This window comes from Bidens hawaiensis, unplaced genomic scaffold, assembly GCF_021521415.1.
Source record: "Bidens hawaiensis isolate Kalapana, Puna unplaced genomic scaffold, B.hawaiensis_p1.1 tig00043991_1, whole genome shotgun sequence".
Taxonomy (NCBI): domain Eukaryota; kingdom Viridiplantae; phylum Streptophyta; class Magnoliopsida; order Asterales; family Asteraceae; genus Bidens; species Bidens hawaiensis.
Window position 1 is genome coordinate 77322 of NW_027505866.1, and position 13681 is coordinate 91002.

Consider the following 13681-nt stretch of genomic DNA (forward strand, 5'->3'; position numbering starts at 1 on the left):
TATTTTTATTTTTATTTATTTGTTTATTTATTTATTTTTGTTGTTTTGTGTTTTTGTCTTGATCCACTTTGCATGAAAACTCTTGTGTCTCACACCCATATTTGACCACCAACCTTACCCTATATATACACCATCTTTCCTCTTCATTTTCCCTTGCTACAACTCCAAAAAAAAAAAAAAACTCTCTCAAACATCAAAGATTTAAGGTTATCTTCTTAAGTGTTCTTGAAGGTTTTTAGTCTTTCATCTTAATTAGTTTATGTAGCCTTATTAATACTTGTTTATAGTTGTTGTAGGTTCTCTGGACGGATCGCACGAGATATCGCGGTCTACTCAGGTGCGGAATCCCTGCGTAGATCGTTACGAGTATAGAACGCAAATCAAACAAACACGATACGATAAACGAACACGTTATATTGATAACCGAACACGTGATACGATATCACTATTATAGACTCGTGAACCAAAACTGCTAACAACTATCACACGATTCACTCTCCAACTCGTTAACCAACTATCCGTAACCTATATATAAATACACGACAACTTCGCCTGATATGTTCAGGCGAAGTTGTCCATAACTTCGCTTGTTCAACAAGTTCGCCTAGGCGAACTTGTTAACAACTTCGCTTATAACAAAAACATAAATAACAATACAGACTCGATTACAGACACTAGACTATGAACTACTGACATTCATGCACCAACAGACTCCCCCTTGGCAGTAGCTTCATATCTTGATCTTTAAGCTCTTGTCTTGTAATCCTGTATCTTCACGCATGCACTCCTTCTCTAACACATACCGTGACTACTCGCTGATATTTCCTTGCTTCATCCTTCCAAGCAGGAATATAGAATATCTTCTTTTCATTCAACACTTGCAGATCAGCTTTCGATAAGTTAACAAGATGCATCGGATCATACACCCTCAGCACTTCTTGTTCGTCTTCGTCTTCCATCACGGCTTCAGCAGTCTGGCAATCAACGTACCACCATTTTAGATTCTTCAACACATCTTGAGGCATAGTCCTCATTGGAACCTCCTTGATGCATCGGATCGGTTTGTACTTCATCACCATCCATGGCTTGCCATCTGCTCTCATTCCCCTTTCTGTATCCTCCACGAGCTTTCCCTTCTGTGGCTTTAATAATTCAAACTTCTTCTCTTTTATGCTTTCTTTCCACACGATCTTCCCAATCACTCTTGTCATGTTGTCGTCACTTCTATTTATCAGGCCCAACCTGGCCAAATCCTTCACCTCACATTCCGGCAACGTATTGAGAGATCTCACAGTTCTTTTGAAGTATTGAATACCATCATAACGCTTCACCACAAACAACTTTATCTGTTCATCATATATCCAACAGATAATTCCCTTCTTCGACTCAGCATAGCCTTTGATGTTATAACTCTTCTTGAACATGGCTGGAACAGCAGGCTTCTTGGTCTTAATAAACCAATGAGCACAGCCTTCATTCCACCTAGGCTGCTCCTCCCACTAAGTCTCATCCATCTCAGTACCCATGTCGGCTTTCTCAACATCTGGGATCTCGTGTTCAACGTCTTCTTCTACTATCTCCCCCTCTTCTATCCCATCTTCAATCACAATCTGTGCGCCAATCTTCTCAATCTCCTCACACGGCAACACATCATCATCAAACACATCATCATCTAGCATATCATCATCTAACTCTCTCAACGCATCAATCACATCATCTTCATCATCAACCATCACCACCTCATCACCACCAACTGCACCTGCAGACTCCCCCTGAGCTGTGGAAGTCCCAAGAGCTTGAGTAGTTCTTGGCAACTCACCACCTGCACCTTTCGGTGCATTGGGATCATCGTCTCTGTCGTTTCTCTTCTTAGTCCTTAACTCGTCGCCTCTACAGCCTGTCTCCCCCTGAGATGCCAAGAACGCCTTCATAGCATCTATAATCCTCCCATGCTCAACCAGGAGGGACGACTGTAGTTGATTTTCTGCTACAAGGCGTTGAATAGCCTGGGTCTGGATAAAGTTGATCCTTGATTGCTCTGCCACGACCCGCTCAAGTGCAGCTATTCTCTGCGAGTCTGAGATGGTTGCATCGAAATCAAATCTCATATTAGATGTATCTGGAGAATACTCAGCAGGGATTTCGAATGCAACTGGGACTTCAGAAGCAGTTGTGGACGTAACCGCAGGTGGTATCGTGACCGACAACCCTGCAGTTGCGACGACCGTCGACTCTACAAACCGTGCCATCACCTCTGAAGGAGTAAGCGTTGGAGGTGGTAACGACACAATCTCCGGAGTCGTCGTCTGTAGTGTAGTGGATGGGATGCCGACGGCTGATGTAGCCACCACAGGAACATCTGCAGCGCTTGTAACCTGTACAGAAGTAGGAACAATTGACATACCTGACAGTGCGGATGGAGCAAAACGTATAACACGTGAAGTCTCTCCAGCTCCCATACCAGCACCTGTCCTTTCACGTCTCGAACGTCTGATCAACTTGTGTATGTCCTCCTCTTCTTCCTCTGACTCACTATCATCCACCGTCCTCTTTCTCTTCCCTAACGTTATCTCTCGTCTCACCATCATCCTTCTCGCCTCATCCATAACCTCGTCAAGATCTGAGTCAGCCACCGTCGTAGCTGCTCTAGTTACAATCACTTCCCGAACCTGTGCAGCAGAGACCTGCACTTCTTCATGTGGATCAAAACGATCCATGTCGAAGAAACCTTGGCCGCCAAATGCAGCATCAAGGTCAACATCCTCCTCAGCCGATACAACAGGCACAGTAGGTACATCACGAGTTGCTCCTGCCTGTTGTGGTTGAGGGTCTCTGAACTCGTCTCCCCGAGCTGGCACATACCCCGGGTTTATCAAGTACCCGAAGAGTGGAGTATGCCTTGGACGACGTTCAGGCTTGCTCCTCGCACTCGAAGTACGACATTGAGCAAAGATACGTTTGCTCACATTCTCCACGTATCTTATCGGGCGTCGTTGAGGCAAATTTGGAGCCACATGGTTCAAGATCATATGGATGAATCTTGGATACATTATGAACCGCTCACGAGCCATCGCCCTCCTTTGTCTGTCGATCTCGTAAAAGACCATCTGACTGAAACTATAACGTTTGTTATAGGTCAGAGCAGTCATTGCGGACTGCATGGTGGTACCCATACCATCAGTGCCCGCCTTCCTCCCAGACATACACACAATCATGACGTGCATGAGGAAGCACCACTGATCGAGCAGGAACCCCTTCCGTCTCTGGGTATCGCCCAATGGACCAGAATAGCCCATTCTTAGAAATGCTCCATCACGAAACGGAGCCACAAACTCCGTAGGGTCGTTCCGAGTCTCCTCTCCAAAGCGTAACGCCACCCGAATTTGTTCAGACGAGAACTGAACTTCTTGGTTGTTGACTGTTGCTCTCATGACCGGGGGCTCAACACGACAATCATACTCCACCGTCTGCCAGAAATCCTCGATATTGGGTAAGGATATCGGCAGAGTCGTCGTGATTGCGTGAAATATCCTCGAGCGAATGAGGAAAGAAATGATCTCACGGTAGTCCTCTACGCCGCTCGCTTCCGGGTCTAAGGTAATGTACATATTGTGACCCGGGAAAAAATGTCTCTGGTTATCTCCGTCATCGCCTCCAGCACCTCCAGCACCAGCTACTGCAGCCATATCTGCAACAAACGAACCAAGTAAGATAAACATTAAAGCATAATACAAGTTCGCTTATTACCATGAGCGAAGTTGTGATAAAGACTGATACCACATGTAGGTCCCCCCGGGGCGTTGCCGATCGATACGAGATCCGCACGAGGTCTAGGAGTGCGGAATCCTCCTAGACTCGTTTATTGGTGTAAAGATGAAGAACACAAACACGTACACGAACAAATACACAAACAAATACAAAAACGGGATAAATAAATCTGCAGATTCTTTATAATAATAATTAAAACACGTTATATACCGTAACATAAACAAAAACGTCCGACCTGAGGTGAGCTCTACCTCGGGTCGTCTCTCACGACACTTCCTCTCTTTTACTCTCTAGACAAATGAACTATAACACAATACTCTTATTTTCTGGATACAAAACCTAAACAAGACACACATATATATAGACAAAACATCTTCTCGGGCTTGGGCTTGGGCCAGTAGGCGAAGTTGTTCATAACTTCGCCTATGGCGAAGTTGTGATAACTTCGCCTAAGGCAAAAGTTGTTACAACTTCGCCGTTGGCGAAGTTGTTCTAACTTCGCCTAAGGCGAAGTTGTGCTAACTTCGCCTGTGGCGTTCCGCTGGTCTGAATTGCATAGCGACGGTCACAAAATGCACCAACAGTTGTGCAACATATATATAATATACACCCCTTGTTTACCTTTGGTAGTTACTTCTCCGATTCCGGTCGGTGAGGTTTCGGACCTAATAAGGCAAGGCTTCATGGAGGACTTCGTGTCCTTGATATATATACATCTATATAACTTGTTCATACATATTAATCTTGCTTATTTCAGTTTGTTGGTCATGTTTACAAGTTCCATGGTTATGGGTTTTTAAGAGTCTATGCCTCGGTTTAACCTTAAATAGCTCTAAACCGTAAACCGAACTTTGTTACTAGTTTTGTTAAATAATTGTTTAAACATACTTATTGTTAGATCTAAGTTTCTAAAATCATTTTTACAAATTCTATGGTTATGGGTTTGTAGAATCTTACCTCGGTCTTAACCCGAAACACGATTCGAACCGAAAACCAAACTTTTGTTTAAAGACTTTATTGTTAACTTTTGGTTGTAAAACTTAAAGTATTTTTATTTGTACATTATTATACAAGTTCTTTAGTGTTTGGACATGTGGAAACCATCTATGAACTTGTTGTGAGATGGAAACCGAACCAAACCGATTCTTACTCGCTTAAGACACACAAGTGTGTTTTTTTTAGCCATCAAGACTTGTATATTTCTTTAAAATTAGTTACAAATTGATTTTTAGTATTTTCTTAAGTACTTGGAAATGTTGGATCCAACTTGATCTCATAGCAAAGTTTGGACCGACAAAACCAAACAGTCGCTTAACGTGCGTTGTTAGTTTTAAAACAATGGAACTACATACTTGGTTAAGTCTTATTAAATTTTATTGAGTTATCTCATAACATTCAATATTTTGGAAAGTTGACTTTGGGTTTGACCAATTATCAAGACCCGAATCGACAACCCGAACACTCGATAAAAAAACCCGTTTTAGTATCTTTATTCCAAAGGGATTTGCATTCTTGCATTTTACTCACCTTATTACTTAACATAGGTTGAGTAAATATTAAGGTTAGATACTTTAACCCGGTTTCGAGCAAACTTACATTTTTAAAGGGTTGTTATTATAAATTCTTAAATAGTTACATTTTAAACCTTGAACTTTAATTATTTACATTTCTCAACATTTATTTTGTTTAAAGACCTTCAAGACAACCTTTCTAAATTCAAGAATTCTTTTCTTTTTAGACATTGTGCGTTAAACTCGTCGTTCCGACAAATCTCCAAATTATCATCTTTCAAGTTTACTACTTGAAGGTGAGTACTTCATACCCCATTTTCCATCTTTTATTTTGGGGGTGACATTTCATTCTTATTCAACAAAATGCTTTATATTTGAATCTTAAACCACAAACGTAGTTGTATACTTTACCTAAATAATTGCTCGATTTGGTGTTCTATGCTTATATGCCTATGTGTTTTTCTCTTTTGGTTGGTGGAACTATAAAATCCTAGACTATTTGGCATCCCCTTATAGCAAGGTGTCGTTAACGTAATGCAATTAACGATAACTATAAAATCCTAGACTATTTGGCATCCACTTATAGCTAGGTGTCGCTAAAGTGTTTAGCGATATCTATTTATCCAAATTACCACTTTTATTTATCGTTTCGTATGCAAGTTTTGTGGCTATCTTTATTATATACTAATATGATTAAACTTATGAATTGCTCACCAACCTTTGTGTTGACAAACTTTATTTTATGAAATGTTGCAGGTTTGCATCTTGGTTGATTTATGATTGTGAAGAAAACGACATCAAAGACTTTAGGATATTAGTAAAAATGAACAATATCAAATTTGCCATATTTTGTGATATCTTGTTTATGGTTATTTTATGGATAATTGTTATGTGACATTTTCGATGTTGTGAAATGAAATGAGTTTATTAAATACTGTCACTTTAATTAGTGTCATGTGCTTATGGACAATCGTTACACCTTGGCAAATTCCGCCGCCTTTGGTCGGGGTGTGACATAAAAGATAATTGTTTTAATTTCTTCTTTTTTAGTTAAGAACTCTCACTTGGTGCGTCTCAGCGGAGTGGAGGATCCAAAGGGCGCCTAGAGGAAGGCTGCTTCCTCCAAGGGCGTCAAGAAGAGGTCCTTGGAGGATGAAGACGATGACGAGATGGCCATATCTGATGTTTTATATGTTTTGCCACATGCTTCCTCCACCACAGTTCATGCCAAGACTGAAACTGTGGTGGATACCATGGTGACTCCACCCACCAGCGTTGGGGCCGTTATTGGTGGTAACATGCCTTCCGCCTTTTAGCTTGGAACCGTCGTGGACACAAACGTGTTTGCCGGTTCTGCTGGCGGGACCGTCGTGGGCGTAATGGCGTTCACTGTTCCACACAATGTGGCGCCCACGACGGAGGAGGAGGAAGAGGTTCCTCTATTTAAAAACCTTGACTTGGCGATTTCGTCAAGTTGCCTGGTTTGGTTACTTCTCCAAGTATGCTTATATCTCCACTTCTTTCTTCGTTTCTCTTTTCTTTTTTTTTTCTGAAATTTGCTAACACTTTCTTGCTTAGAGGCGCGAAAACTGCTTCCGGCGAAGAAGAATGCCCAGAAGAGGCTGGGCAGAAGGATGCTCAAAAGAGGTCGCTCAGAAGACAACTGTTAACGCGCAAGCCTCTTCACCGGTAAAGACGAGTGTGAGTGGATCGTCGAAGGCATTGCTTAAGGTTCCTTTGGAGAGTTCGCCTATGACGACGGAAGTGATTAAATTATCCGAGGCCGAGACCATGGCGACAGCGCAGCATGTGACGGCGGAAGTGGTTATTTTGACCGAGGCCAAAACCCCGACGGAACCATTCCAATCTATGGAGGTGACCTTAGCTAAGTCACCTAAGGTTCGAGAAGAGCAACCGGGGTGGGGGGGGGGGGTGGGGGAGGGGAGAAGTGGAGAAAACCTTCTCTCATGACTTTTTGTTAAAGTCACCAGGTAAGTCCCCATCTAAGGCCCTTGTCCTTGACAGGATTGGGGAGGTTGCGATCGGTAAATTTGATGACAACCTTGGATTTGGGATTGGCGCCGGCGCTAGTGTTGGTGCGTGGTCCAAGGGTGCAAATCTGAGCGAGCCATCGAGGCGAGCGAACTATGCTTTCCTCGGTAGAACATTACTCGTGGCCCCGATTTTGAAGACCCAGTTGTCAGCGTCAATTTTTTGGAGCATTACTTCCCACTTGGGAAATGCATAGCTTGCAAGTTCTAGCCTCGCAGTAACCTATCCTCTGATGCTGGCTACAACGCTGTCCGGGGTCTCTCTAGCCTGAAAGAGCTGATTCGCAAGAATCGGATCCTTCATGTAGAAAAAATTGAATCCGACCCCGCTAGGAGAGAGTTGGAACTTGCCATGAAGGGCTGTGATGAGGCCGCTTGGAAGGCGGACTGGGAGGCGTTAGAGCACCGCCATGTTCTGGCTACTACAAAGGAAAAGCAGAAGAAGGCGGAGGAAGACTTGACAGAGTCTTCCCACGAGCATGCTGAGCGCTACAAGGAGTTCTAGGCCGTGTGCAAGAAATCCAACGAAGATCATGTAGAAGCAAGCGGCCGGGCTTTGGCTGCGCGGGAGGCCGTTGCTAAGTGATGTAACCCAAAGTGTACATCTTATTGCATTGAATTATCCTCATATTTGTGTTGAACTCCATGCAAATTCATTGGTTTTGGTACTTATTAGAGTTATTTGTGAAATTGCAGGTCTGGGCGCCCGCCCGACAAAGAAAACATGAAAAGAGGGCGTTTCGGGGACAAAATAAGCATTCTGCCAGACCTGCACAACCATGCTTGCCAGTGCCAGACCTGCACGACCATGCTTGCCAGTGCCGAGCCAGTGCCGAGCCGCACGACCGTGCCACTTTTTGGCATGACCTTTCCAAATAAGAGAAAACTGCAAAATTGGTCGGGAGAAAGCAAAACGTTGACTTACTATATATGGGCACGACCGTGCACTTTTTGGCACGACCGTGCCAAGTGACCAAACAACTTATAAGCCTTCAATTCTCTTTATTTATGGGTGGAGCCTTAGGGGAATTCTCTGAATTTGCTGGAAATTTATTGTGTGTTTGCTAGAGAGAATTCAAGGCTTCCATCTTTGTGTGATCATCCTTTCAAGTAGCAATCATCATTCATCTTATTTTGCAATCTTTTGTTCTTGACAATGATTTGTAAGATTACTTTGATTTTGGTTGTTTTATTAAGCCTTATGGGCTAAATACTCTTGTTACTTAGATTATGTTGAAACTTCTACTTATGTGATATTTATCTATGCATGATTTTGGTAAATTGGTGTTCTTCAAGTTTATGACATGTTCTTGAATAGAGTTTAATGGTTGAATGCTTGTTTTAATTCCTAGTCTTGTTAGTTTGATAGATGCTTAGCCATAATATGTTGGAAAACTATGTGTTGAGTATTTGTTTATGAACTTAGTTTGTGTATGCATACTTTGTTTATATCACTAAGTTAGGAATGACTAGTGGAAGTTAACTTGGTTATGAATTTTAACAAGCATGAAACCTATCACTTGATATTGGAAAATTGTATGGTGATAATATGATTCTTTGAGTTGGTTAATGTTTGATAGAGATTAAGGCCATAATCCTTAGTTTATATTTTGCTAATTTGAAAGACTCATGTGTTTAACTAGTGTTCTTGAACTTGTCTATTTTACATGATTCTAGGTGGTTAGTTTGTTGTTTTCATGCTAGCTTTCTTTTAATTGTGGGACTAGGTAGTTTTGACAAACTTACTAATCTATGGTTATTAACTTGTTGGATGCCCATCATGATGTTTTGTTGTTAGTATTAGGTTGCCTTGATTGGAATTTGATATTGATGCTTAATACATGATGTTTGCCATTATCATTGTCATTTTGTCACTAAGTTTAAGTGGATGCATAGTCTAAGTAGCTTTGTTTGGATTGATTGTTAGTTGTATTTTATTTGCTTTGTTATTGTTGTATGCTAGTTTAGTTACTTGAAAAATTATTTGGATTATTTTTTGGTTAAATTAATTACAAAGATTTAGTATCAAAAGTTAGCCGTGTCCATGGATTGACACTCGGTTCTTACCGATACTTTGCTACAAACGATAGGTACACTTGCCTTTCGTGTGTGGTTTGGTTGTTGGTGAAAACCATTTTTAAAACCCGTTTATTTCCATGGCCTCTCGAACGAGGACCCTCGTTCTCATGTTGCGCATTTCTTTCGATTATGTGCGACATTCAAGATCCAGGGGTGTACGGACGATGCCATGAGACTCCGACTTTTTCCGTTCTCACTTCACGGGGCTGCCTTGGAGTGGTTAAAGGCACTCCATTCCGGTTCCAACACCAGTTGGAACCAATTGGTTGAGCAGTTTCTTCTTCAGTACTTCCCACCCGGTAAAACTGCAAGATACCGGGCAAAAATCACTGGTTTTCGTGTTGGTGATGACGAGTCACTTCATGCTGCATGGGAGAGGTTCAAGGGCTTGTTGAGAAAATGCCTTCATCACGGTTTGAGTCACGGTCTTCAGGGTCGTACGTTCTTTGATGCTTTATCCGGAGCACAGAAGCAGGCCGTTGATCAGGTTGCGGGAGGAGATTTCGGTAGGTGTACTCCCAATGAGGCGTTGGATGTCTTGGAGCGAGCTGCTAAGAAGAGTTTTGCATATAATCCGCCTCGTAGTATTCCTTCCACTAAGGGCATTCTTCATGTTGATTCTAATACCCTTGTTTCCACTCAGTTAGAAGCCTTGACCAACAGATTTGACCAGATGCAATCCGATCTGGCTAAGTCTAGCTCTCGTTGTGGGGTGTGTGACGGGAAACACCAGACCAGTCAGTGCCAGTAGGCCATGGTGGTGGAGGATGTTGACTTTGTGGGCCGCCAAACAATGCCTACAGCAACCCCTATAACCCGGGATGGAGAAACCACCTAAATTTCAGCTAGAAAGATAATGGTGGCTCTCAAAATCAGAGTCAAAATCAAAACTCACCGGGGTTTGACCGAAATCCAAATTACCAGAATCAAGCCCAGAACCAATCTTACCAGCAAAAGCCTCAGTTTCAGGGTTCCAGCAGTAGTGGTCAGTCTAGTGGTGGGTCTAGTGTTGAAAATCTTTTGACTCAGCTTTTGGCTAAAACCGAGACCTCAAACAAACTGGCTGAACAGAGGAACCTGAAGATTGATGAGACTCTCCAGAGACACGATCTTGAGTTGAGGAATCAGAATGCGTCCATTCAGACCATTGAGAATCAAGTTGGACAGATTGCTCAGCTCCTCTCTTCGAGACCACAGGGTAGCCTTCCGAGTAACACTGAGATTAATCCGAATGCCGAGGCTAAGGCGATTACCCTGAGGAGTGGTAGATCCACCATTCTTGTTGATGCATCAGTTTCCACACCAAAACCGATTGCCGATGAGATCGAGACTGAGACTCCTGGTGAGGTGCACCCGAGGGTAACCCCAGAAAGTACCGCACAAACCAGTGAGCCAGTCAGGACTTATGTTCCTCTTATTCCATACCCAGGCCATTTGAAGAAGCAGAAGATGGAAGAGCAGTACGGGAAATTCTTAGAACCTTTTTAGCAGCTTCACATTAATCTTCCGTTTCTCGATGCGTTGAAAGAAATGCCTAAGTATGGTAAGTTTCTGAAAGAGGTCCTCTCGAATAAGAAGAAATTAGAGAAGCTTTCTTGTGTGACTTTGAATGAGGAGTGTTCAGCGGTCCTTCAGAATAAACTGCCCAAAAAAATGACCGATCCGGGCAGTTTTACCATTCCATGTTTGATCGGCAGTTTGTCGGTTAGTAACGCTTTAGCCGACCTAGGTGCTAGCATAAACTTGATGCCTTATTCTGTTTTTGCAAAGCTAGACCTAGGTGAGCCTAAGCCTACTCGCATGAGCATTTAGCTTGCCAACCGCTCGGTGAAATACCCGAGGGGTATAGTTGAGAATATGCTTGTGAAAATCGACAAATTTGTGTTTCCTGTTGACTTTGTGATCTTGGACTGGATGAGGATAAAAATGTACCACTCATCCTAGGTCGACCTTTCTTAGCCACTACTAGAGCTCTCATTGATGTCTGCACCGGCAGACTCACTCTTAGAGTTGGAGACGAGGAGGTGACCTTTGATATTGGGAGATCCATGAGCCACCCACATGATCATGATGACGTGCTCTACATTGATACTGTCGATTCTTGCGTTTGTGAGCACATACAGGGCACGTGTGAGGAGTACTCTTTGGATACTCAGTTGTGTGTTGGAGGGATTTCTGACTTGGTCAGTGGACCTCTATTTGAGGAGTTGGTCTGTGGTGTGGATGACGAGCCTCCTGAGTGTTTAGAGAGGATTGAGGATGTTGATCGCGTTGCCGAGCCTAAGGCAAAACCTTCTGTTGTGGACCCACCATCTATTGAGCTTAAGGAGCTCCCGTCCCATTTGGAGTATGCCTTCTTAGAGGATGGGTCCCGCTTTCCTGTTATCATTGTTGCTAGTTTGTCGAGCGACGAGAAGGTGAAGTTGCTCGCAGTTCTGAAGAGGCATAAGCACGCGATCGCCTGGAAGATCATGGATATAAAAGGGATCAGTCCATCCTTTTGTACCCATAAGATCTTGATGGAGGAGGAGTACAAACCCGTGGTGTAGCACCAATGGCGTCTCAACCCTAATATGCAAGACGTTGTGAAGAAAGAGGTCATCAAGCTTCTCGATGCTGGATTGATTTATCCGATCTCTGATTCTCCATGGGTGAGCCCGGTGCAGGTCATCCCGAAAAAGGGCGGTATGACGGTTGTTGTTAATGAGAAGAACGAGTTGATTCCTACACGTACCGTCATGGGATGGAGAGTTTGCATTGACTACCGCAAACTCAACGATGCCACGAGGAAAGACCATTTTCCACTCCCCTTCATTAACCAGATGTTGGAGCGACTGTCGGGAAAGATGTTCTATTGCTTTCTTGATGGTTTCTCAGGATACTTTCAGATCCCCATCTCTCCGGAGGATCAGGAGAAGACGACATTCACATGTCCCTATGGCACATTCGCCTACCGGCGGATGCCCTTTGGACTGTGTAATGCCCCAGCCACGTTTCAGAGATGCATGGTGGCGATTTTTCATGACATGATCGGGGACTCCATGGAGGTTTTCATGGACGATTTTTCTGTGTTCGGGAGTTCTTTTGATCATTGTTTGAGAAATTTGGAGAGAATGCTGGCCCGATGTGAGGAGGCCAACCTTGTTCTTAATTGGGAGAAATGCCACTCCATGGTGAAGGAGGACATTGTGCTAGGGCATAAGATTTCACAGGCGGGGCTTGAGGTTGATCGAGCCAAAATTGATACCATTTCGAAGCTTCCGCCACCCAATTCGGTGAAGTCTATTAGGAGTTTTGTCGGTCACGCGGGATTTTATCATCGATTCATAAAGGACTTTTCCCAAATCGCCCGCCCGATGACGAAACTCCTTGAGAAAGATGCCCCGTTTGTTTTCTCCTCCGAATGTCTTCGGGCGTTCGAGCTTCTGAAGGATGAATGCCCTTATCATGGTTGCCCCCGACTGGTCCTTACCTTTCGAGTTGATGTGTGATGCTAGTGACTTTGCAGTCGGGGCGGTCTCAGGTCAAAGGCGGGATAAGCACTTTCACCCGATTTATTATGCGAGTAGGACACTGAATGATGTGCAGAAGCATTACACGACCACTGAAAAGGAGCTCCTTGCTGTTGTCTTCGCATTCGATAAATTTCGGTCTTATCTTGTCCTTTCTAAGACCATTGTGTTCACGGATCATGCAGCCTTTCGCTATCTGTTCAGTAAACAAGATGAAAAGCCGAGACTTATTCGTTGGATTTTGTTGCTGCAGGAGTTTGACATTGAGATCCGTGACAAAAAGGGTGCTGAGAATGTCGCAGCCGACCATCTCTCCCGTCTTGAGTGCTCAGCTTCATCGGAACAAGTGGGGGTCCACATAAATGACAATTTCCCCCATGAGTTCCTCATGCATATCGAGACGCGTGATGAAGATCATCATTGGTTCGCTGACATTGCGAATTTTCTTGCTAGTGGGATTGTTCTTAAGGGTTTGACTCACCAGAAAAAGAAGAAATTCTTTTCTGATGTCAAGCATTATTTTTGGGAGGATCCTTACTTGTTCAGTGTTGGTGCCGATCAGCTCGTGCGTAGGTGTGTGTATAGTGACGAGGCTCGAAAGATCTTAAAACACTGCCACGAGGGCCCGACCGGAGGACACTTTGGAGCCACATCCACGGAGAAGAAGGTCTTTGATGCCGGTTTCTTCTGGCCAACCATCTTCCGTGATGCTCATGATATGGTGCAGTCTTGTGATGCTTGCCAGAGGGCGAGCAACATC

At 43.6% G+C, this 13681-nt stretch overlaps 1 protein-coding gene and 1 non-coding gene across 2 annotated transcripts; one reads left to right on the forward strand and one right to left on the reverse strand.

The window, feature by feature from the left end:
* Positions 1–9721: 9721 nt before the first annotated feature.
* LOC143615704 (small nucleolar RNA R71) lies at positions 9722–9826 on the reverse strand. Its single transcript, XR_013150518.1, has one exon. It is a non-coding gene; the product is annotated as a small nucleolar RNA R71 (small nucleolar RNA).
* A 1113-nt stretch (positions 9827–10939) lies between these two features.
* LOC143615700 (uncharacterized) lies at positions 10940–11958 on the forward strand. The gene is made up of 2 exons (XM_077088765.1): positions 10940–11189; positions 11354–11958. Exons 1-2 carry the CDS (start codon positions 10940–10942, stop codon positions 11956–11958), a joined length of 855 nt encoding a protein of 284 aa, XP_076944880.1.
* The last annotated feature ends 1723 nt before the right edge of the window (positions 11959–13681 follow it).